The 27,749-nt window shown below is 39.3% G+C and overlaps 1 protein-coding gene across 1 annotated transcript in view; it reads right to left on the minus strand.

The window, feature by feature from the left end:
* Positions 1-23,855, minus strand: part of qrfprl2.2.S (pyroglutamylated RFamide peptide receptor-like 2 gene 2 [provisional]S homeolog) — a 106,795-nt gene extending 82,940 nt beyond the window's left edge. The window contains exon 1 of the mRNA XM_041588167.1: positions 23,088-23,855. Within this exon, the coding sequence (XP_041444101.1) occupies positions 23,088-23,430 (343 nt within the window). The 5' untranslated portion in view covers positions 23,431-23,855. The remainder of the gene's footprint in view (positions 1-23,087) is intronic.
* Positions 23,856-27,749: the final 3,894 nt, after the last annotated feature.

The following is a 27,749-nucleotide window of genomic DNA, read 5'->3' on the forward strand; positions in this document are numbered from 1 at the left end:
TCCCCAACCCAGGTGGATGAATGCCCCAGGTGCCATCTCTCTCCAGCTGACTTCATGCACATGGTCTGGTCGTGTAATAAGATACAAAGGTTCTGGAGGGAAATAGCACAGTATATGTCCGACATGATGGATACGCCAATCATAGTGGAACCCCGGGGAATGCTTCTGAATCAAGTTGCGGATCTAGCTCCCACGGTAGCAGAGAAAGCATTGATTTCCATACTATTTGCTTATGCCCGTAAATCCATCACTATGCAATGGAAGGCGCCTCAAGCCCCAAGTGTACATTTCTGGGAGACGCAGATTGCACATGCAGTACCACTGTACAAACTTCTCTATATCAGACGAGGTTGCCCGGCAAAATTTGAGAAAATATGGTCCCCTTGGATTGACGCACACGATGGTCTCAATTAGAATTGAGGCAACTACCCTAATGTTTCCAAGGATAACCTAGACTAGAAAGGAATATATACATGCCTACTCAGACTTTTCCGCACCATAGGTAGAGTGCAATACAAACATAATGAAGCAGTGCAAAGTTAGGTTTAGTTGGGTTTATTGGATAGCTAGTAGCAAGGTAATTAAGGTAGTACATACAAGGTATAGAAGCTACAAATATGGTATAAGGATGTCATGACTATTGTAAACTGATTACAATGTTGTAATAATGTCTGTGTTTTCTGTATACTCTGAGTAAGCTTGTATCTCATCCATGTTAATGTACTGTATTGAACTAAATTAAAAATAAAAACTTTTGTTAAAAAAAAAAAGTATCCCATACTTCTCCTATCACCAAGGCCTCACCATTTAAAACCTCATTACAATGAAGGTTGTCGATGTCAGAAAATATTTCTTATATACATTGTGAGACTTTCTCCAAAGAGATATATGCAATATATTGTTATCCAGTATCTTTTAACCAACAATCCATATCCAGACCCAACCCTTCTACATTTTGCTTACAGGTCAACACTGGTCAACACAGGTTTCAGTGTGGTAGAAATATATTTAGCTATGAACCCAAAAAGAGAATTGTGGATAGAACCATAGGAGAGCTAGAACATCCTCATGCTGTATAAGGGAAATTACATCTTGGTGGAACGTGATAATTATAATAATAGAAAGGAAATGATTCATAATCTGCATCTTGAAACTTCCTATTCAAGAAAGAAGGTGAGGTGCACACCCAGAGCATGAGTTATAGAGCCGCAATAAACTAAGCACAGGGATGAGGCACCTTTGAAAAAGGAATATCCATTGAGAGGGCTAGATCCTCTTTTAAAGTGCTCTAAGATTATGGGGCCCGTTTACTTAGCTCGAGTGAAGGAATAGAAGAAAAAATACTTCGAATTTGGAATGGTCGAATATGGCTACTTCGACCATTGAATAGGCTACTTCGAACGTTTCGAACTAAAAATCGTTCGACTATTCGACCATTCGATAGTCGAAGTACAGTCTCTTAAAAAAATACTTCAACCCCCTACTTCGGCAAATAAAACCTACCAAGGCCAATGTTAGCCTATGGGGAAGGTCCCCATAGGCTTCCTAACAATTTTCTGATTGAAGGAAAATCCTTCGATCGATGGATTAAAATCCTTCGAATCGTTCGATCGAAAGATTTTTCCTTCAATCGTTCGATCGTAGGAATTGCAGTAAATCCTTCGACTTCGATATTCGAAGTCGAAGGATTTACATTCAGCAGTCGAATATCGAGGGTTAATTAACCCTCGATATTCGACCCTATGTAAATTTGCCCCTAAATGTAACAGTGTCTATAGTTCCCATGAGGAGTGTTTATAACTTGGTTATAGCCACAGCATAGGGGCTCAAGTGTTTAACCTGATGCTTGCAATCTGATGAAGGTGGAACTGGTAACCAGTAGGGCGCTGCCCCCTGAGATGAGAAACTTGCCTCAGACAGCAGCGCCCCACTAGTTACCAGTAGGGTTGCCACCCTGCCGGTATTTTACTGCCCGCTAAAACATCCACCCATCTGCCGGTAAATCTGTAATGACCTTTAATGTAGCACCACACATTGGCCCGCCCACATAAGCCCTTTAACCAGCCTAGAACATACCCTTTCCTTCCCCGATCTCCACCTTGTAGATCCCTGCTAAGGCATAGCCACACCCCTTTCAACATCATCCACCCCTTGTGATATCATAGCCGGTAAAAATTTGTGCGAAAGGTGGCAACCATAGTTACCAGGGACAGCAAAAATTACTCTACTGTAATTCTGGGATTCAAACCTAGGCCCTCCTGGACCCCCCTCCAGCGGCATCATGAATCCCTCCCTGGACCTCTTCCTGACAATTAAGTGAGCATGGGGGTAAGGGGCTATTGTACAGAACCTGTTGGTACTGAATGCCATTTTTACTGAGTTTTACTTTGGCACTGAATTTGCCCAGGCTGTTCACAAAACTGTTACTATTTTTGGGGTAAGAACCTTTGGCCCCCATGAATTTGTACTACACAGGTAAGTAGACACATGCCATCTTAAGGTATATGTTTGAGTGTAAAAATGATGGAACATAGTACTTGTCCAGTTATCAAGCCATTTTGGGAGAGAGTGACACAATGCTTGCTTAAGGTGTTATTGATCGATATCCCACTGGATCCTTTGGTATTGGTGCTGGGGAAGAGAATCCCTAATATAAATAATCCAACCCAAAAATTAGCCAACTCAATTTTGACAGCTGCCAGATGTACTATAGCGGGGAAATGGAAAAATACCTCTCCTCCAACGGAGGCTGACCTCCTGGAGAGAGTTCGGTATATTAGGAGGATGGAACAGCTGACTGCACTTCGAAATGATAATATTGATAACTTTAACAAAATTTGGTATAGCTGGGACACCGCCCAATTGGGGGGACCATTGCAGGTGACTTAGGCCAGAGAGCCGGGCGGCTAATATACCTAGCACCCAGATCATTGGACTGATCTCTTAAGATGGGAGAATCGGTGGGGCTGGAACCTATTGGGGACAAGGTGCCTAGGAACTGACTGTGCCCGAGGGGGATATGAGGAGAAATGGCCACTGAATGGAGTATATGCGATTTACCTCTTCCTACTGATACCCTGCACACCTCTAAGATGGGGAAAAGCAATGGAGTTATCCCTATGCTCACTCTTAGTAATGAATACTTTGTGCCCCACTGTTTACTTTTTGCATATGTTCCGTTGACATGTCATTTGGATGCACCCCTAGGTTTGCTGGGTGTTCACTATACTACTCTGATGTAACTGTATATGTCTACCTCTTGACCACTGGATAACTTTTGTTTTTGTATTATCTTTATTTTTGTAATGCTTTGTATGGAAAAAATATTTTCTTGGAAAATCTCAATAAAAAGAAAGTTATAAAAAAAATGATGGAACATAGTCACTTTAAGTTTCATTCATGCCTTTCTTAGTACACAATACACTGTAACTGAAGGCTTATCTGTGTGTGTATGTGTATGGGGAGCAACATTCACAGCAGTCTTTTCATTATGTTCTCGAGGATTAACGTACAATTTGAGCTATTATGTGCATTCTCTTGAGTTGTACATTGTATTACAGGTAATTCCCGTAATGTGATTTTTAAAATTATTTACTTCCCTGTATTTGCTCCATTTTGTATCCAGCAATTATTACCTCCTTAGTCCCGCAAGGGTGCAATTATACTGTGTGTTCACTGATTATTATTAACACACATTTCTAAATATATTCCATGGTGCTTTACAATAAATGACATTGAACATAAATATTACATACAAAATACAAACAATAACCAACACAAGAGGTAAAGAGGACCCTGCTCAAAGGAGCTTACACTCTAAAGTCCCTCTACTGTACATGTAGCCATTTCCCAGTGATCCTGACACACAAACTCTAGATATTTTTCTCTTTGATATCGATGTTGAAAATTGTCTTACAGTTTTTACTGCATTAGAGCTGATATTGGGTCTGGACCACCTGATGCGGATCACATCAATGAGATGCACACATATCAATCCATGTAAGTTGTTGTTCAAAGAAAAATAGTAACTATTTTCTGTAGGCATTGTTGTATGTGTAGCTTAAGGTCTTACTCTGCTACTGAACCCTGATTTCTCTGATCTGCCAACCCAGCTGGCTTCACATCAGACAACTATCCTGTCTAGCACATATGCCTTTAGGGGACACTCCTTTGCCAGCAGAGAAGATGGGGGTGATCATAGTTGAATCTAGAAGGTACATTCATAATGGAGACAGGTCTGCTATACTGTATTCATATGCAACAGAAATAATTTCAGTAACTTGGTAGCTGTGTTGGGAGATAATTCCAGTGCAGAAAGTGCAACCTCAAATTCGGATGCTGGTTAAATACTATATTGGTGTGTATTATGCCTTAAATTGTAGCTGAAATCCACCTGAAGCACACACAATGGCCAACAGATTCTAATGCCTTTTTAATCCAAATTTGAGGTCACCTTTTTCCTTTCTGGCTCTGGCAGAAATGCTGTTGTTTGGAACAGACACTACAGAACACTTCTCCAATGAATTTATGTTGGTCTTTTTGAATTCGAATTTCGAAGTTTTTTTCAATTCGAAATTCCACCATTGATAAATATGCCCCAATGTGTCTGTAGCATATGCATATGCAGGGGTGTGCCGGAGAGGTTTACAGCGGCGGCAAAAAGCCGATCCTGCACCTTTAAGAGCAGAATTAAACCCGAAATTCAGCTTTACTAATGCGAGAGAGCGCAGTTGCGCTCTCCGCATTAGTGTTCCTGCCTCCCCTCCCGACAGGTAAGTCGGCGAGTGGGGGCGGCATTGCAGGAGCCGCCTCAGGCGGCCCTTAGGTAAGGATCGGCACTGTGCATATGCTTTTAAACTGAACTTAATTGTTAACAAGTTGCATCCGTTTGGGTGAAATGAATATTTTCTTGTACACCAAGGAACGATCATTTTGTAAAAGTAGGTCAAATTCTCGGCAGCATTTTTACAATTTTAATTGCCAATATATTGAAATAGCAATGTATTCCATTTTCAGAGCAGATAATAACATAAATGTTCAATGCACAAAACATATAATTGCTCACAGAAAGCAGAAAGTCATTGTTTTGTCCAGGAGGAGTGCAGGTAATTTAACAGACTTGAAATCAGGTCACCCACAGTAGAATCCCCCTAATAATATACAGGATAAATTGGTAGTCTGAATGTCATCTGAGGTGAGATTTGGGGGTATATGATTTTTTGATGCACCAGGTATTAGTAAGATGATAAGATATTATTTATAAATATCGGTAACTTTTGTGGTATGTTGTTAAGATGTTAAAACTTTAAGCAGGTGGCTGTGAAACCTAAAAAATCTAATTCTGATAAATTTGAGTTGAGACCAAGTAGACCATTTATTCCATTGTATTTATATAATTTTACTTAGCCTTGGAATGCTCAGACGACCCTCCTTTTTGCATTTTGTATTGTAGCAGCGTTATTCTGCTGGAAGTCTTGCATTTATGCAGCAGGCCAAGCTTCCATGTGGTTTTAACCCCCACACCAGCCCCTTTAAATGGTGGTCCCATGCCTTTTAATGGGTTGGTCTGGTCAGTCTCTCTCTCTCTCTTAAAGGAAAACTATACACCCAAAATAAATACATAAGCAACAGATAGTTCATATTATATTAAGTGACATATTAAAGAATCTTACCAAACTGGAATATATATTTAAGTAAATATTGCCATTTTACATCTCTTGCCTTGAGCCACCATTTAATGATGGTCTGTGTGCTGTCCCAGAGATCACCTGACCAGAAATACCACAACTCTAACTGTAACAGGAAGAAGTGTGGAAGCAAAAGACACAACTCTGTCTGTTAATTGGCTCATGTGACCTAACATGTATGGTTTGTTGGTATGTTTGTGAGTACAGTGAATCCTATGATCCAGGTGGCGGCCCTTATTTTTTAAAATGCCAATTTTCTATTTATGATTACCCACATACTACTAGAAAAGTATATTATTATGAAAATGGTTTATTTACATGAAGCAGGATTTTATGAGCTGTTTTATGCAATATCTTTTTATAGAGACCTACATTGTTTGGGGGGTATAGTTTTCCTTTAAAAGAAACAAGTGGGGGAGGATTAAGCCTGTAGAATTAATGCTATGGTCTTGGCAATCTCTCCCTTTTAAATATTAAAGGCGGGAGAGGACTAAGCCCTCTGATTGAAATCAATGCAATAGATAGAGATATCAATTGAACAAAGACCCAGAGTGTTGGTGGCCAAGTCACCTAAAATGACACCCACTAGGTAACCTCCCTAGACTAGTGGATCTTATCGTTTATGTGCATAAAAGGATAGGCACCGAAGATCCACAAAAACCAGGCCATAAAAAAAGAAGTAGCAAAAAGTAAAAAACCTACATGTTTCATGCCTACAGGACACTTAATCATAGACCTATGATTAAGTGCTTTGTAGGCACAAAACTTGTTAGGCTGCATTTCTACTACTTCTTTTTTGAAGGCCCGGTTTTTGTAGATCTTCGGTGTCACCAGTGAACTTAATTCAAGTCTATTAGTGCATCCAATAGCCCTCAGTCTTACTACATAGGGTTTTTTGAGGAGCTTCAGATATTTTACTTTTTACTTTTCCATTAATTTTCAGTGAACTGAGAAATATATATATATATATATATATATATATATATATATATATAAATATATATATATAGATATAGATATATATATATATATATATAGTTCAAGATATATATATATATATATATATATATATATATATATATATATATATAGTGAACCAAAAATATCTTTATTTTTCAAACTTGTGCATCCAACGTTTCAACCCACATTAGGGCCTTTATCAAGGATATATAGACACACACACACACACTAGGATCTGTAATCTGGAAACCTAACCAGAAAACTCTGAATTAAGGGAAGGCTGTCTCCCATAGACTCCATTATAACGAAATAATCCAAATTTGTAAAAATGATTTACTTCCTCTCTATAATAATAAAACAGTACATTTAACTTTATCCAAATTAAGATAGAATTAATCCTTATTGGAAGCAAAACCTGCTTATGGGGTTTATTCAACATTTACAGGATTTTCTAGTAGAGGTAAGGTATGACGATCCAATCCATTCTGGTTAATTATATATATATATATATATATATATATATATATATATATATATATATATATATATATATATATATTTATATAAAATTAAATATTTGTGTTCAATTCTAATCTGCTGAGGATCTTGAGGCACCAACTAATCTGAAGGAACCTGGTGCCCTCAGTACCCGCATGTAAGGTGGATGAAAATGGTGTTATACTAAAATGAAGTGAATGGTGATGGAAATGTGAGAAAATGATTGTTATGTGTAATTTTGATGTTGAAAAGTTGAAGTATTAAAAGGTGTATTTACAGGGTTTGTACAATAGATGGCAGTGGGTTCCCATTAGTTATATAAGGGTTATATAATGGTGTTATGTAAAATGTAGTTCCTGCCCCGGCCACTAGAGGGAAGTAGTGAGACAGGGCTGAAAAGGTATAAAAGGGATGGTTCCACCCAGGGTGTGGTTAGTCGGATGGAAAGGTTTAGATAGGTAGAACTGTAATGGGGCACTAGGTGCCATAGCCAGTGAGGGCAAAAGCTAGAAAGGGTAGCTGGCACCCCACCAAGGAGTAAGAGGCTTAGTAGCCGTGGCTCAGCCACAGATAGGGAAAAGAGAGATAGACAGGGCAGTGTGGACAACCCAAGCCTGTGGTGAAAAATCCTACCCGGAAAGGCTAGGGGGCGCTGCTGTGGTGGCCCGCTGGCTGAAGGAGGGAGGAGGCACACGGAAATTCCTACCGGGGCGAGGTGGAGGGCTCGTAGGACGTACGGTGGACTGCCTGACCGGTAGGTGGTGCATAAAAAGGCCAAGAGGCTGGGTTCACAAGCCTATGTTGGAGGAATAAAGGAACACCTGTAAGTCTGTACAAGCAATATCCTATATGCTGGTTGGTGAGTTGTTTTGACGATTTTGCAAATAAAAACTATTTCAAGTTTTTTTAATAATTTGGTGTAGTGTGCCTTTGATCATCAGAGGGCCCCCTACACGCACTGCAAAAACAAAGATATTTTTGCAGAGGAAACTGTCTCTAAAGAGGAATACTACAAGGAGCATGCAGAGAAACCCGTTGCATAAACCGCTCTGTAGACAAACACATCAATCCTGACTTTATGTCAGCTGCAAAAATATGTGTAAAAATGTTTCAAAAGAAAGTTTAAAAAGCCCATAAGGACTAAACTTCAAAGCACACAATGCATCATTCATAGAGATGTAACAAAAATAACACATTGTGTAAGACTTGGGCAAATTGGGCCCATGAAGAGTAAGCTTCACTCAAGTCATTTATGGTGATCCCCAGGAGAATGTGTCCTATAGAATCAGTGACTTCTCTGTCACAATGATGGTTAATGTACCATAGGAAGTAGGACACTGTACTGTACACGACTGAGCTGAGTGCACTCCTCCTAAGAGGCAGCAACCTAACCCTATCCTCTATGGCATGTGTTAATAACACTATTCTAATGGCAAAAAGTAATGGGTGCAAATTAAACAAATCCTTCAATTGTCATGATGCTGTTGTGCAAGTTTGCATTAAATGTTTGAAGGGGTGGTTCCCCTTCAAGTAAACTTTTATTGTGTTATAGAACAACCAATTCTAAGCAACTTTTTAATTGTTTTTCATTATTTATTTTTATAGTTTTATAGTTATTTGTCTTTTTCTTCTGATTCTTTGCAGCTTTCGAATGGGCGTCTCTGCCCCCTTCTAAAAAAAAAACAAATGCTCTGTAAGGCTACACATGTGTTGTTATTGTTAATTTTTATTACTGATCCTTCTATTCAGACTCTCTCCTATTCATATTCCAGTCTCTTATGCAAATCAATGCGTGGTTGCTAGGGTAATTTGGGCCATAGTTATGAGATTGCTTAAAATGCATAAGGGCAACTGTTATTTCAATAAAAAAAATCCACTAAACTAGGGATGTGTAATATACCTAACCAATACTAGTTAATGTGTTTCTCTACTTATTTTCTACTTAGACTGTAAGCTCTACGGGGCAGGGACCTCCTTCCTACTGTGTCTCTTACCACATTGCACTAAAGCGCTGTGTCCCTATATAAGCTCCGTGTCCTTCCTCATATACACCCTGTGTACTATGTGTATATTTGTTTTTCCTGTGACATATGTGAGTCTACTGCAAGTAAAACTAGTTCTACCAAGGGAAAACTTACATGTGAAAGAAAATGATAACCATCGAAACAGATTCAAGCTCAGAGATACATACTTATATCATGTACATGATTTTTTAAAAAGAATTATTATGATAGCACTACCTGCTAGTCAGTTCTGCGAACAGCCAGTGTAGGTAGAAACTTAAATTAGTGAGCAGAGGAACGTTTTGTGATGTTGCTCTTTTTGATCCAAAAAATCATGCATGTTCTATGACAGACCTGAAAAGTTATAACCCTTTATAAGGCATAATGGGAATGGGGCCCTGGCCATAGGGGAGCCAACTACAGTTATATTATATCAATTGCACATGTAGTAAGAATCATTGGTGTTGAAGAATATCAAAGATACTCCTTTCAATTGCAGTGACAATAGTAATGGAAATGTAAAGCCTCAAAACCTTATATAAATGTTCATTGACCTCTTCTAAGCACTTTAGATTTATTTTTGTTTCATTATTGTATCTTGTTTCCAAGAGACATTTCTTTTCCCAGGTAATAAAGTTTCATCCGACTGGCTTGTGCCAAATACATGATATTAGCAGTTTATAAACTGTGACTGCCTTTAAAACTAGGGGAAAAAATTATGTAAATTGCAAAATTATATAGAAAAATGTTCAATTATGATACATTTGTGTTGAGGGCTTGCTTACATTCCCTCTAAAAGCACTGCACATGTGCAGCCAATGTATATTGGAAAGGTGCTTAGAATTAAATTTGATTAAGATAATCAATTATAAAGTTGGGTTTTCAACCGTCCCTTCTACCCCTTGAAAAAGTTAAACAGAAGAAAAATTTAGAAGTGAGGAGCGAGAAACGCATAAAAAGTGTCATCAAATAAATGACTTCACTTCATCTTTCTTGCAAGAACATAATGATACAGAGTAAAGTAAAGTAAAACTTTCCCTATTTATCTCCTAGGGGAAAATCCATTAACCTTACCTTAGCATAAATAGATGAATCATCTGCCCTAAGCATATAAATCATCTCATTGTATTATAGACAGTTCATTGTTGCAGTCAAGGGGTCCGTGAGGTCAGCAGATTTTATTACTGCACAAAGAAAGCAGTTTATGGCAGTAACTAAGTAGGAATACAGGAAGCTGCAAAATCAGGGTTGTTAAGCTTCTGCTTCTTAGCGACTATGAAATGCAGCTCCCATCATCCTTGGCCATCATTTTATCTTCCCTGCTTCAAACAATGGCTTTACCATTCCCATTAAAAATATTAACAGTTTCATATGCTTGTGTGTGCCACCTAAAAAAATCATATAGAAGCCCTAAGTAGCGATGGGCGAATTTATTTGCCAGGCATGGATTTGCAACAAATTTCTGCACCTCGATGACGGCAAATGTTTTCAAGAAACTGTAGCTGAAATTCGCCATGGAAAAATTCGCCCATTGCAATTGTCGCACGTCAATTGTCGCTCGCGTCAAAATTGATGCTAGCCGAAAATCAATGCATTTCGTGAATTTTTCGCCGTTTCGTGAATTTTTTCAGCGTTTAGCTAATTTTTGGTGAAATGGGACAAATTCGCTCATCATTAGCCCTAAGTCATGGACAGCCATGGATAAGTTGCATTATTGCAGAATCCATAAGCTTTTGGGGGGTACTGAGGGTTTTAGTTTAATTCTGGGTTGTAGGAGATATATATATATATATATATATATATATATATATATATATATACTGATTATATCTAACAGAGGGAATGGGGAAGGGGATAAATATAACTTGTATTGTATCAACAAATATTAATATGAGTCACCTCCAGGAATTCTCCTAAAAGGATTATTATCATAAATGTAAGACTACGGTAAAATGAGGGGCATCATTACTCAAACTAGTAGCTTTACCCCAATATTTGCTTCGGATGAGACCTTGTATTCTCATGGGGTGAGCCCTCGAAACGGTGTGGAATCAGGGTGATGTGCAACTGTAATTCTATAAAATGCACAATAATTGGGCACTAGTGGTTCTTGTAGCTAAACAATGGAACTTCTTTATTAAAGAAACATAATACACATAGGAGTTCAATGATAGATAAGCAGGAACATATAACATCAGTGATAGGCATATACTCACAGCACCTATAGTCAGTATGAGCCCCACGGGGTAGATAGACTATACAGCGTCTATGGAGGTACTCCCAGCTTTCAGCCTTTACCCTAAGTGGAGCTCCAATGGTGTCTCTTTCTAGACCCTAGCTCTAACACTTAGTCCCTACTTCTGGGCAAGTAGTACCCAGGATCTTAATCCCGCTCATCATTCCTCGGTGGAGCCTCAGCTGCTTGGATAAATAGCCCTAACTGTCAATCACTCCTAGAGTGATCTATTAAAGTGACTAGCTAGATCCGACCTTGTCTAGGCTCAAGGGCAACCCTTGCAGCCTGCTTAGGTAAAGGGACAGACAATACGGACCCTGAGAACATGTGTGCTCAGCTTATATACTAAAACACAATGCCACCTTGTGGCTAAACCTGGGATAATTAGGGGTCATACTGTGACCCAGGAAGTGAGGAATTGTTCCCTTCCATAGATTAAGGATCCCATTTGTGACTAATCCTTAGGGGAATGCACTATAAATAGGAAATACTTTTATCAATACCCTACATAAATATTTCTGGTTACAATTCAATCTGCAGGTCCATTTTACTTTTTTTTGTGTAACCATGTGGTTGGCTACAGCAGCATCATTTGAACGGGAGGTGATTTCATCATGTATGTAGCACTGAATCCTTTACAGCACTGTACTGGTTCTCAAGTCTCCATGATTGTTTCCCATGCCCAAATGTTGTGGTTCCTCTCAACATTTTCTAACTGCAGTCACTACTACAGTGATATCAGTTCTGGATATCAGGCTGGTTTCATAATGTCCGTTTTAAAACAAAACACTGTGTATGGGGTCGAAGTTGTATGAAAAAGACAGAAGTCTTCATAGTTATCTTTATGGAGGTCCATGTAAATGAATTTGCTCTAAAAGTGCTATTTGTCATGGATGTTCCTATTGGGGAAATATCAAACTCATCAAAAATGTTTTGTTTTTGTTCCCTCCCCCTAGACTGGGAAGCCTGGAACAGTTAATGGGGTGCCATAATTATTTATTAGCTCTGTTCACTAATTCTTCAAAAATGTGCCATAAGGTTAAAATGCACGAGCATGTGTTTTTACAAAAATATTTAATTACAAGGGAGTTCAGTAGTGCCTCTTTTATCACTCACCATGTGAGTCTGGCCAATATACAGACTCCAATATATGGTCAAATCTGGACATAGTAAGGAAGGGCTATTCTCTTTTGTGGATTGCTATTTAGGTTTTGAAGGTTCCAAATACACACTGGGGGAGGCTCATTTAAACTCACAAAAACTCCCATAAAGTCGAAAATGTAACCAATCGAAATGTATTAATAAAATTAAATTTTTACAACTCGGATGAATTGAATCGCCTTGAATTGACCCGAAAACTCGAATAGAATTAGAATCGAATTTGATTCACATTTTAAAAACTCGATTTGAATGTCAGGAAGGCTTCAAACAACTCCAAATTGATCCCTAGACAGCTCCCATTGACTTAAACAGCAATTTGACAGGTTTTAGGTGGCGAATAGTCAAATTTGAGTTCTTAAAGGGACAAAGTATGATTAATCTCAAAAATCTATTTTTTTTTTAAAAAAACTCTAATCAAATTTAAATAAATCCCTGGACGAATTTGACAGTTTTGACCCTAAAAAAGTTCGAAAATTCTAATTTTGAATTTGAATTTTCAATTTGATGCTTGATAAATCTGCCCCTGAGAATAAGTACTATTTAATAAGTTTCTGTCAACTATTTACCGGCACAGTAGGGACCCTTATACACATCCTGTAACCCCACAATGAATTATGAGTTTTAATCCAATTTTAATGCTTTTTAACTAATCTTTCAATAAAAGTCATGTTTTATTTTGTCCTAAGCTACCGATTGGTGTGGTTTGGTGGGAGGGTGAAATTATGATGACTTTTTTCTACATTTTCACATAGACACATTTAGGATTCCTCTGAAAAACTGGCATTGATTTTAAATGCTGTATCAGGAGAATTTACGACACTCTCGAACACGGGCTGCTGGCCACATTGTATTATGAAACAGATGCACTCAAACCCCGTGCAGTGAGTTGTATTTTTAGCCAACAGCACTTGTCTCGTGTGCAGTAGTCAGAAAGTCTGTTACAGAGTAATGGTTAGAATTTAATTACTTAGCAAATGGGTATCTCACTCGCAACCTGCCCGGGCTGGAACTAGGGGTAGGCAGAAGAGGTACCTACCTTGGGCGTAACGATACTGGGGTGCTTCTGCCTACCCCCTAGTTTGCTCCTCTCTGTCCTTCCCTCTGCTGCAATTCCCCTCCCCCTGCCCTCCCTTCTGTTGCCTTTTCTTGGCCAGCCACCAGGTTTGGCAGTCAAAGTAGGCCATGGCAGGGTGAGTATTGGGAGAAATGGACATTTATTCTTCTAAACACACCTAAAATTCCAGTTATAGTGGGGTTTGGTGGGGAATATTTAGCTATTTATATTACCTGTCCCAGGTATTCTTGGAACAATGGCTGAATGATTGGTACACCAATATTTTCCAATACCTGTAATCATTTCACCACTTAAAGGGGCCATGACCAAAGCTTTTATCTACAATGGGGTCTTGCCATGAGAAAAGGCTTCGAATTTCGAATGTTTTTTTTGGCTACTTCGACCATCGAACAGGCTACTTCGACCTTCGACTACGACTTCGAATCGAACGATTCGAACTAAAAATCGTTCGACTATTCGACCATTCGATAGTCGATGTACTGTCTCTTTGAAAAAAACTTTGACCCCCTACTTCACCACCTAAAACCTACCGAAGTGCAATGTTAGCCTATGGGGAGGTCCCCATAGGGTTTCTAATGTTTTTTTGGTCGAAGAAAAATCGATCGATCGATGGATTAAAATCCTTCGAATCAAACAATTCAGAGGATTTAATTGTTCGATCTAACGATTTTACGTTCGATCGTTCGCTCAAACTATTTGCTGTGAATCCTTCGACTTCGATTTTAATTAACCCTCGATATTCGACCCTATGTAAATCTGCCCCTAAGTCTCAGACTAGTGAGAAATAGCTGATCTGCTGTAATCCACTTGCTTTTGCCTCTTTTGGAGTGAAAACATGAACCAATTGTGTGTTTCTTTTCCCAGGCTGACACTAGGGTTGCCACCTTTATTAAACTTTTTTACCGGCCAGTGGGGGGCGGGCACCAAAAGGGGGCGGTCTGTGATGATAAAGGGGTGGAGCTACACAGCAGGCCGCTAAAAGGGGCGGAGCTACGCGGCGTGCCGCAAAAGGGGCGGAGCAACATCGCACATCGCTGGAAAAAAGGTAAGTTATTTTCGAATTGGGGGCAGGCCAGGGGCTTTTTTTAAAGGGTATTTCAAATTGCATTGCCGTTAAATTTGCAATACCGGCCCGGCTGGGTGGCAACTCTAGCTGACACAGTGCCCTCTCAGTTAGAGACATGAGCAAGTGGGTTGAGGTCAAGGAACAATCACTTGTAGCCTGAGATGGACAAACACCTCCATTTGGAAGAAAACATGCATTATTTGGAGGAGACATTAATTTGATCCCTTAAACAGCAGTGGCGCAAGCACAGGCAGAAGGTGGTGTTTCGGTTTGGGAAGGCTAATTACAGCTGTATACTCAATTATTTGTTTCATAGTCAAATGGCACAAGAATTCATGCAAGCACATACAATGCAGTACCAACCTGATACATAATGACCCAGAATAGAGTTTCAATGCCAATGTCATGTAAGCGGTCTCCATTTGATGACATAAGAAAGAGGACCAGTTCTGTGTATAATAGCCCAGAATACCTTGCATTGTAAACATTGTCCAAATTCAATAAAGAACTCCCCCAGAACATATGGGATAATAATAAAGTGTCATTTCCATTTTATAAAACTCCAGAAAACACAACAGAATTAATACAGCCCCAATAACTGGTTCCAATTCCAATACCATAGCTGGATAGATCCAGAGCCATTTAGAATGATTATACCTAAGATCACAGGGGAGAATCTATAGAGGGGCACATTTACTAAAGGGCGGATTGAGGATGTTTAGTGAAAATTCGCCAAAAAGACAATTCGCCTCTACAACACCTGTTTAATAAATGGTGACAAGGACAATTCACTAACAAAAAAGCTTAGCGCTAGAAATCTTTCACGCAGTTTTACCAGGCAAATCTTTGCTCTGGCGAACAATTGTTAATCCACAAATTTATCAAATTGTAAACTTTCCAATACTTTACCCTTTTTGCCAAACTCTGCTGGTTCTACCTGGCGAATTAATAAAATGAAGCTACAACTTCAACATTACTATGTCAGTGACATCATATCCTGTATTAAAATATATTTCATATCATATTTTAATATGGGATTATGTTTAAAAGCAAAAACCGTTAAATATATGTTATTTACACTTCCTTTTTAGGAGGATCTCTTTTGTCTTTATTTTGCTTCCTTGGACAGTTTTAGTAATTAGTGGCCACTTTCAGCAATTTCAACATCAATAGCAAATACATACAAATGACCTTTATGTAACGGACATATTTAAATTGACGAAAGCGTAAGTAGGTTAACAAAGTTTCGCCAGGAAGTAAATTCTCTAAGAAACTTTCTAGCTGGCGAAATATACGCCAGTGTTTATTTGCCGAGACAATTTTCAATTGGACCTAAGTACTTGGACCTAAGTAAATGTGCCCCAGAGTGCAGATGCTGCTGCCAGTGTGCATGGGCTGGCTCAATCAGGGTGTACAAAAACATTTGGGGGCACATTTACTATTGGTCGATGGATTTTACTTTGAGGTTCGAATATCGAGGGTTAATTAACCCTTGATATTCAAACCTCAATGTAAAATCCTTCGACTTCAAACATCGAAGTCGAAGGATTTACCGCATTTCGTTCGAACAAACGAATCGAACGATTCAAAGGATTTTAATCCATCGATCGAACGATTTTCCTTCGATCAACAAAACATTGGTGCTCGGTAGGTTTTAGGTGGCGAAGTAGGTAGTCGAAGTTTTTTTTAAAGAGACAGTACTTTGTCAATCGAATGGTCGATTTTTAGTTCGAATCGTTCGATAAGTCGAAGTCGTAGTCAAAGGTCGAAGTAGCCAATTCCATGGTCAAAATAGCCAAAAAAAACCTTCGAAATTCAAAGTATTTTTTATTCTAATCCTTCACTCTAGCTTAGTAAATGTGCCCATTAGACTGGGGCAGACACATATAAGCTTATGAAGACACTCCAGCAAAAGCAGATATAAAAAATATACTTACACCGGAAGACAAATTGTGCCACTACTAGTGTAAGCACACTAATACACAATTCTTTAGGCAGCACACAAGTAGATCTGGCTCAGGTCCACACACACAAAACCAGACTTAGATAAACTAAGTAAAACACACACATGTACAGACACATACAGACACACACATACACAAGATATTAGATTTACAAATCAGGAAATTTTACTGATAATACACTTTAATGTTATTACTTTATTCCAAGCCTGCTGCTGCCTACAGAAACCATTCATCTTCCCCCTCAGTTTAAGACTCGGTACAGCTGCACAGGGATTGGATAGATTGCTGGGTGAATCCCTCTAGCCTATACAATCCATAAGATTGTATCCACAGGCAGCAGGCTCGAAACAGAACTTCAATTCAGGTTGCTCCCTTGCCCCTATTTGTAGATGCCCATGCTCCCTACTATACCTGCTAATCCACAACCACAGTCTCTTCACAGAGACTATTATCACACTGTTACTATAGGCACCATATCTCCCTACTATACCTGCTATCCCACAGCCACAGAATATTATCCCACTGTTACTATAGACACCATCTCTCTCTACTATACCTGCTATTCCACACTCCCTTCACAGAGACTATTTTCCACTGTTACTATAGGCACCATCTCTCCCTACTATACCTGCTATCCCACAGTCCCTTCCCAGAGACTATTATCCCACTGTTACTATAGACACCAATGCACCATCTCTCCCTACTATACCTGCTATCCCACAGTCACACTCCCTTCCCAGAGACTATTATCCCACTGTTACTATTGGCATCATCTCTCCCTACTATACCTGCTATCCCACAGTCACACTCCCTTCCCAGAGACTATTATCCCACTGTTACTATAGGCATCATCTCTCCCTACTATACCTGCTATCGCACAGTCACAATCCCTTCCCAGAGACTATTATCCCACTGTTACTATAGGCACCATCTCTCCCTACTATACCTGCTATCCCACAGTCACACTCCCTTCCCAGAGACTATTATCCACTGTTACTATAGGCACCATCTCTCCCTACTATACCTGCTATCCCACAGTCACACTCCCTTCCCAGAGACTATTATCCACTGTTACTATAGACACCATCTCTCCCTACTATACCTGCTATCCCACAGTCACAGTCCCTTCCCAGAGACTATTATCCCACTGTTACTATAGGCACCATCTCTCCCTACTATACCTGCTATCCCACAGTCACACTCCCTTCCCAGAGTCTACTTTCCGCACTGCTACTATAGGCACCATCTCTCCCTACTCTACCTGCTATTCCAGGAAAACAACACAGGAAAAAGAACATGTTTAATCAGACGATTACTCACCAAACTGCTGCTGCAGCATATGCAACATAACAAAACTATAGTATGCTCTGATTTTGCAACTAGATTTCTCAGTGTTCTCAGTTGTTGCTCTGTTCTAAAGCCAATATTTTTGTATCTCAATAGATCTCATGGATTCTTTAATCGTTGGTCATGCAAAGGTGACTTTATGTGACCTTAAGCGCACATAAGGGCTCATTTATTACTCCTAAGTACAAATGTGGTTGTGCAGTTTTGCTGCAGTCAGTTGAGCAAAAATGACCCCTAATGTGCAACCATATGAAAGTGCAAGAACATTAAAATGAACCAATTGTGGAGGCATACTTAAATGTCCACTTTAATTCTGGTAACTATATTTCTGGTTGGTAAATATATCCATGAATTATCTGCAAATAAATAATGTGTCTGGCAAATCCCAAGTAATTCTGCAGCTGAACTGGACTCTATTATAAATTCAGACAGTATTAAAGAATAAACAAGGCCATTATAAGGTGAAAAAGCAGTGGCCCCTGTTCCAGGACATATCTTCCAGAAGTAACAGTGTGACTGGTTTAAAATCCCACTGAAAAACAAATTCCAGCCGTTTGCTTTCAAAACTCAGCTGTGCCAAGCAAGATAAGAGGGAATGAACCAACTGATCCTGCCCGGTCTTATTTTGGCTGTTGCCCATGAAATCAGATTTACTTTAAGTAACGTGGCTCATCTGAAAGATTTAATGAATGCTGATCATGTGCTAATTCTTCTACCCGTACCTAAGAGTGACAGTTTATATCTATAAAGCTTCTTCATATGCATAATATACGCTGTGTCATTTATGTATCTGCATAATGAGGAAACTATATTTGATTGCACAAGGGACAGAGAGAATAGAAAGAAGCCACCGGTTATATGAAGAATATGATTATGAGCCAGTTGGAAGACTCCGGAGTCCCTTAACAGCGGGAAGGATTGTCACTGTTGCTGGTAGAAGAAAGGTTAATAGAAATTTAGCAGAAGGCTGGATGCAGAGAGAAAGAGCTCTGATTGGGAGCCAATGTCATTTTATCAGCTAAGCTTCAATTCTTGCAGTGATCAGAAATATGACATTATCTTATGCATACTGTCAGCCAGCCAGGATTGACTCCATGTGCCTAATTATTTCTGAAAGATCCCGTGGATTACCATAACTGAATGGAAATGATCAAACAGAATGAACAAGGACCTGATTCATGTGCAGACATAAGTGGCCACCACAGGAGCCGAACCTTATCTGGGACCATATGCAGTATATGCACTGGGGAGGAGAGATTTGCCATTTTATTCATCGTTGCACGCATCACAAAGATTATACAGTATAACTGAAGTGTGCACTTCTGGAACTATGGACTGGAGTAATATAGTCAGAACAAAAACTGCAATAGAGCATGTATACTATGAAATATTCACGACCACTATCTAGAATAGATTTTAGTGCTTTCGAATTTGAGATCATTTCTCGAGTATAGTTATTGCTGTTTGTATTCATACATTTTTGGATTAACCATGAGTATGCTCAGCATAACTGTTAATTCATTATTTGGAAATATAAGACCAAGCTTTCTTCTGGCTTCCCCGGTCCCAGTTAAAGGAACAGTAACACCAAAATATAAAAGTGCTTCAAAGTAATGAAAACATAATGTAGTATTGTGCTGCACCGGTAAAAGCTGTGTGATTGCTTCAGAAAGACTACTATAGTTTGTACTATATATACAAGCTGCTGTGTAGCTTAGGGACAGCCATTCAAACTGGAATTCAAGCAGCAGATAACGAATAACTCTGTAGTATACAATGGGATGCTTTAGAGCTCATCTGTTATCTACTGTGTCTCCTGTGCTTTTATGGCTGCACCCATGGCTACACAACAACGAATTATATAGCAAATTATTATATAAACTATTGTAGAGTTCTGAAGCAAACAGACCCGTTTTACCAGTGCAGGGCAACAGTACATTAAACTGCAATTCATTTAAAACACTTTAATGTTTTGGTGTTAATGTTCCTTTAAACCAGGAATCCCTTTTGAACCCGTGAGCAGAAGAAAAAGGAGTTGGGGAGCAACACAAGCATGAAAAGTGTTCTTGGGGTGCCAAATAAATGCTGTGATTGGCCATTTGGTAGCCCCTAAGTGGATTGACAACCTACATTGAGGCTCTGTTTGGCAGTGCACCTGGTGTTTATACAACCAAAACTTATCTCTTAAAGGGGTTGTTCACCTTCAAACAACTAGTTGTTATCAGATAGATCACCAGAAATAACGACTTTTTCCAATGACTTTCTATTTTCTATGTGTCACGGTTTTTCTAATATTGAAGTATAAAGTGTCATTTCTCTCCTTCTGAAGCAGCTCTGGGAGGGGGGGTCGCCGATCCTGTAAACTGTTCTAAATTGATACATTTAGTTGATACATTTCTTATCTTTGTCCCTGCTGAGCAGAATCTCTGGGTTTCATTACAGGCAGCTGTTAGAATTGATACAATTGTTGCTAATACTCCAGAGATGCTGCTGAGAAATGTATCAACTCAATGTTGCAAAATTGTAACAGTTCAGAATCTGCACCTGAATTACTGAGCAGAGAATTACAAACACCAGAGACACGAACATTCAACTTTAAACTTAGATTTTGGAAAAAACGTAAAAAATAAATAATGGAAAGTAATTGGAAAAAGTCATTATTTCTAGGGAACAATCTAAAAACAACTAAATTGAAAAAAGTGTTTGGAAGGTGAACAACCCCTTTAACCAGGAATTCAAAAATAAGCACCTGCTTTGAGGTCACTGGAAGCAACAGCCAAGGAGTTGGAGAGCTACTAGTTGGGGATCTCTGCTTTGAACCATCACATTACATATGGGCTAAGCAGGAGAAACATAAAGAGAGCCAACCCAATGGAGATGGATAGGTAGACAGTGTCAGACTGGATTGCTAGACAGGAAACGAAGAATGAGGAAACGGCACACAGAATGGAATGCAAAAGGGGATATACCCCTATGGATTTATTGTGTCGAACAGCACAACGTTTCGGGGGCAGGCCCCTTCGTCAGGTGATATATATCACCTGACGAAGGGGCCTGCCCCCGAAACGTTGTGCTGTTCGACACAATAAATCCATAGGGGTATATCCCCTTTTGCATTCCATTCTGTGTGCCGTTTCCTCATTCTTCGTTTCCTGTGAACCCAGGGGAGTGCCGTCTCCCTAGAGGACTGAGCACCAGATTATTGAATACGTGAAGGCCTGGGAGTGCATTCAATTTCTACTTTGGATTGCTAGACACCCACCAGATAACCTTAGACCACAGGTGTACTCTTCAAACTACTTTTCTAGGATCGGTTTAAAAAGATAAGAAGCTCTACAACCATGTCCCAGTGCCAGCATAGGTTTCCTCTACTAAAGTATGAGCAATTAGGAGTAAGTTTGTCCTCTCACTATTAAGCTCTTAACACATACAGCACGTCATTGTATGAGACACTTGCCAAAAGCAAGAAAATGATCACACATATTTTTTTAATCTATATTCACAATTTAACTGCATCTTATGGAGGGGCACATGGTAAAGAATTACTCAGCAATAATTTATCTTTCCTTACTCAGGCTTGAGAACTATGAAAAGTCATCTTGTCTGTACTGAGCCAGAGGGGGCCCTGGAGGTAACAGGCTTACCCCTAAAGTGTTATGGTTATGTGCCTATCATTATGTATCATCCCCTGGCCATCTCCATATATATGTTAGTATTCATTATGCTTTATTTATATAGCACTGACACATTTCCACTGCCCCACTGAAGCTTACAGTCTACAGTTCCCTATACCATTCATTTTATCCATTGACAATAATGCTTGTAAACATACATTGTATGTCAGCATCTGCACACACTATAAAGGGTAAAGGAAAATTCAGAATAGCCCCACTTATTTAGATCAGACAGGTTGTAGAGTGCTCTGTCTGTTGAGTTCTGTTCCCGAGATGCTGCTGAAGGTGCATCTCCCAACATATTTTATCTTGGTAATATGTTGGAGGATTATGGGAGTTTTAGTACAGCAACATCTATGCAATCAAGGTTAAGAAACAATGAAATAGCTCTCATTAAAAAAAACAGTAACACCAACACTGAAAGGAATGACAATAATATGTGCGGCTGCCCTGCATTTGTAAAACTGGTGCTTGAGAATCACTACTATAGTTTATATAAACAAGCTTCTATGTAGCCATGTGGGCAGCCATTCAAGTACAGGATACATAGTAGATTACAGACATGTTCCGAAGAATCTCACTGTATACTACAGAGCTTATCTGTTATCTGCTGTGTAAGCTGTGCTTTTTCTCCTTTATCAGCATTGAATGGCTGCCCCCATGGCCACAAAGCAGCTTGTTTATATGAACTATAGTAGAGTTTCTAAAGCAAACCCACCGGTTTTAACAGTGCACCACAACAGTACATTCTATTTGTATTACTTCAAAAGACTTTCAGTTTTTGGTTTACCGTTCCTTTAAGTGAGAGCAACAGAAGGGCTCAGAGTAACCAAGTGAAGATAATGACCTAGCAGATAAGATCTCAGGGCAGCAAGTCCGTTTTTTGGACATTTTCAGTCTATTAGATTACAGATGTGAATGTTGCTAAATAAACAGGTTGCCACTGAAAGGCTGGTCATACAGAGCGTGCTCATTATGGATAACTTTCATTAATGCATGCATTATTTAATGAGCTTTATCAGCAGTGTGGCTGCCACATGTCCAGGCAGACACATTTCTGCTAGATTTGATATGTCTGGCATCATACATATATGCAGTGTGTTCATCTAGTAACAAGGACACAATATCAACCTATTTATTTTAGTTTTTGGGGGGGGGAATGGAACATAATTAAAGGGCCAGTAGCACACACCATAATGCATGAAGTTGTTTCAGAAGTTATCATTTGCATACAATAGTGGGAGCTGCCTTTGTTTTAACATTTCCAGTAAGCGGTCAAAGAGAAGTTTAAATATCATTCATGTAGAATTCAGGGCATTCCAATCCACAGTTGTTGCCAGGAAATAAGTAATGGCCAGATACTGGACAGGCAGCTATACTCTGTAAATGTATACAGTATATATAAAATCTGCTTACCTCCCAGCCACTCAGAAGAGATGTTCTGCAGCAGAGTGAAAGGGATACAGAAGAAAGTTACCAGCAAGTCACTGCAAGCCATTGAGCAGATGAAGATGTTGGTGACTGTCCTCATGGCTTTCTTTCTAATAATGATATAAACCACCAAACTGTTGCCAAACAAAGCCAGGATGAAAATGATGATATACAAGACCAGGAAGATGACCTTGGCACTGAGGGGCAGCTCCGGGATATAGACTAAAGGTTTGAGGCCATAAGCAGCAATGAACTGGAGCCTGGTCATATTGTGCTCCTTCAGCAGCTGGTTCAGGGTTTCCGGAGTTATGTTGAGTCTTCTGTCCATGGTGCTGAAGCCTGAAGACAGAGGGATCTCTCAAACAGCTGCCCACCAACCAGGATGACTAGAAAAGTAGACCCAGAGTACAGAACCACTTGGAAGCAGATTGAAGTCACATATTAAGACACAAGAGAAACGATTTAATCTGTAATATCCCATGGCCCCCATGGAGTTCTCAGAGAGGAAACTTTCACCCCACAAACTTTGCTTGCTTTCTCCTTGCATGCTGAAGGGTTCTACTTTTCTTCTTCCAAGAAGGCATATGTATGGAAACAAGAAAAAGAATCCCTCCTGCTCTTCTTTTGGAAGTGTTGTTCCCTCCCCTGTCTGCCTGGCTGACAACACAGAGGGCAGTGTAGCCTCGGCTGTTGTATGAAAGCAGAGAAGCACTGCCAGAATGACTGCCTGCTCTCGCTGCACTGCTGCTTCCACTAGAAGACACAAAGCAATGCTATTTGCTGGCAGGGCATGTGGATTCCAGTGATATGACAGGCAGGCTCTGCCTTTTTGAGCACAGTTACAAGATATGTGTGCACTGCTGTATAGATATGTGTGCGCTCACAACAGGAGGCAGCTTGGTATGTGCAAGTAATGAGGGAGATAAAAGGTCATTTTAAAATATGCATCGACTCACCCATGTTGCAGCTCTTAGACAACATGTGAAGCCGGAAAACTAAACCCGTCTCCTTGGGGGCAGACAAAGTAAAAGAAATCTTTTACTTCTATACGCTCTGTGAATTTAGGCACAACACGTCAGCTGAAAGTTGTTCAAGTTACTTAAAACAGGGCTGGCAGCCAACAGATTTTCCTTTTATATACTCATGTCCCTGCTTTGGGGAAAAAAACCTCAATTTGAAGGAAAGCAGACGGCATGACCTGGCAAACCTTGTAATGTATATGTGAAAATAGGTCTTGAAACAGACAAACTTATATGCAACTTATACTCAAACACTTCTATCTATCAGTTCAAGTGAAATTTGCCATAATGGTATTAGTAATCATATGTTTTAGAATATTTTCACTAGAAAAAAACAACAACATTTTACAATACATACAATTTACTGTACTGTATCTACTGTATATCTTAACAGCATATTGTCCTTCATCTGTTCCTGAATCTATAGATCTCAATGTACATCTGTCTATTTCTGTACAGCAGATTGTTCTGTGCTATTTCCTATTCTTTACAGAATTCTTCCATCCTATTATTTTACAGTATACTACGCTCAACATCATTATATTTCTTTACATGAGATGGTACTTTTTCTTTACTGTACCTGTCACTATTTCTATAAAGTATTCCCTTCACCTTACCCAGGGTACACTATATAGTACTGTACCTTGTGCTGATCAGTATTTCTCTACTATACACTATACGGGTATGGGATCCGTTATCCAGAAACCCGTTATCCAGAAAGCTCAGTTTTACAGAAAGGCTGTCCCACTTAGACTCTATTATAATCAAATTTTTAAAAATAAATTCCTTTTTGTCAGTAATAATAAAACAGTAGCTTGTACTTGATCCCAACTAAGATACAATGAATCCTTATTGGGAGCAAAACCAGCCTATCGGGTTTATTTATTGCTTACATGATTTTCTAGTAGACCTAGGGGCAGATTTATCAAGGGTCGAATTTTGAAGTGTAAAATACTTCAAATTCGACCATCGAATTAAAATACTTCAAATTCGAATATCGAAGTCGAAGTATTTTTCACCGAATTTGGCCATCGAACGATCTAATTAAAATCGAACGAATCGAACGATTTTACTTCGATGTGTAAAGACTTAGAAAATGGTTGTAGAAGGTCGCCATAGGCTAACATAGCACTTTGGCAAGTTTAATTTGGCGAAGTATTGAAGTCGAAGTTTTTTTAAAGAGACAGTATTTCGATTATTGAATGGTAGAATATTCGAACTATTTTTATTTGAATCAAATTCAAAGTAAATTCGAAGTCATAGTATCCTATTCGATGGTCGAAGTATCCAAAAAACTTACTTTGAATTTCGAATTTTTTTACTTCGAAAAATCCCTCGGAGATTCACTTCGACCCTTGATAAATCTGCCCCTTAAGGTATGGAGATCTAAATTACAGAAAGATCTGTTATCCAGAGAACCCCAGGTCACCAGCATTCTGGATAACAGGTCTAACAGGTCCCATACCTGTGTGTGTGTATATATATATATATATATATATATATATATATATATATATATATATATATATATACCATATACTGTACTGTATTATTCTGTATTTCTGTCCAGTATACTGCACTGTATATTGGAATCTATTCTGCTTCAGGCTATACCACCACTGATAACCCTGTTATTATTTTGATTCTTTTGCAAAATCTCCCTAGAAGATTTAGTTCCTCTCTGTGAAAGCCAACAAATGCATATGGTACCACTGATGAGTTACTGCTCAGGATGATGATGATGATGATGTATTCATTCATTCATCTCAACTCTCTGCATGTAGTGGGAAACTAGACTTGCAATTTGCACACTCAAAAGTCCAGTGGAATAACAATGTCTTGGAGACTGATGCTGAATAATAAATCGGACAGAGACACTGACATAGCAAAAATCTGTATAATTCCGTGCAATAAGTCCTGAGGGTTAAAGGCAGCAGCTTGCACATAACCACATAGAAATGACCAATTGGCCCCAATGCAGGAAGCACTCCCACAGTTGGCGCATATTAAGAAGGGGCCACATGACTTTCTTGGTCTAAATATTCAACTGCCATTTGAACAGTGGAGCAAGTAGATCATCTTGAATACGCAGTGAGAAACGTAGCTTTGACAGCCCAGGGTCTCACACATCATGGGGGCTCAACCCGGCTCATTGAGCAGCAAGATGCGGGCAGCAATACTTTTGGGATAGTGTAATAACAGACACACAGTTTGCTCTAGTTCTAGTAACCAATAGCAGCCAATAAGCCATTAGGGGTTCCTATTTGGAAGCAAACATCTTATTGGTTGGTTTCTGACACATAGCTTGCTTATAACCTTGCTAGCTATCTGCGTTGACACAAGCATCAGTTAAAAAAAAACTTTCCTGTAAAACATTGTGCAGAGCCCAGGAAATCATTCATAGCAAACATTACTCTCTTTTGCTTCAATAAATAAAAGGCACATAAGGCCCTAGATAATACAGCATGATGGTCAGGGTCTCTATAGTGGTCATTTACAGTGTGTGGTTGCAATAAGGCTTTTTTTTGCACTTTGCATCTTGCATTTCATTGCTTCAGGTCTTTTTTGCTACCTGCATTCTGCAGCACTGTATTCATGAAAAATGTTAACTCTGATTTAAACCCAAAGTCAACAGCTTGTTTTGATCCGAGCTCCCCAAGAAGGCTTTTAGTTAAGCAAAAGGGGGTACCTTAACAGAATATTCACTTTCTAAAGTTTAATGTAATAGACAGACATCCTTACTCTCCTGCCATTTTACTTAAAGGGATCCTGTCATCAGAAAACATGTTTTTTTCAAAACGCATCAGTTAATAGTGCTACTCCAGCAGAATTTTGCACTGAAATCCATTTCTCAAAAGAGCAAACTGATTTTTTTATATTCAATTTTGAAATCTGATATGGGGTTAGACATTTTGTTAATTTCCCAGCTGCCCCTGGTCATGTGACTTGTGCCTGCACTTTAGGAGATAAATGCTTTCTGGCAGGCTGCTGTTTTTCATTCTCAATGTAACTGAATGTGTCTCAGTGGGACATGGGTTTTTACTATTGAGTGTTCTTCTTAGATCTACCAGGCAGCTATTATCTTGTGTTAGGGAGCTGCTATCTGGTTAACTTCCCATTGTTCTTTTGTTTGGCTGCTGGGGGGAAAAGGGAGGGGGGTGATATCACTCCAACTTGCAGTACAGCAGTAAAGAGTGATTGAAGTTTATCAGAGCACAAGTCACATGACCTGGGGCAGCTGAGAAATTGACAAAATGTCTAGCCTCATGTCAGATTTCAAAATTGACTATAAAAAAATCTGTTTGCTCTTTTGAGAAATGGATTTCAGTGCAGAATTCTGCTGGAGCAGCACTATTAACTGATTCATTTTGAAATTTTTTTTTTCCCATGACAGTATCCCTTTAAGCTATCGATTGGAGGATCCAATTAGTGGTGACTGCCCTTAGCCCTAAGGGTAGGAACTTGGTAGAATGTCCAATGGTGTAAATAGACTTTTGGTGTCAGAAAAGATTTTTTCCCCCCACCCCCAGCATTTACACTTTTTGGGGTTCTCACCCCAGCATCCCTCAAGACCCAAGGCTCTTCTGTGCCCAGTGTCTGCAGGAACTTTAATTACATCACAGGGAAC

This window comes from Xenopus laevis, chromosome 3S (genome assembly GCF_017654675.1).
Source record: "Xenopus laevis strain J_2021 chromosome 3S, Xenopus_laevis_v10.1, whole genome shotgun sequence".
NCBI lineage: Eukaryota > Metazoa > Chordata > Amphibia > Anura > Pipidae > Xenopus > Xenopus laevis.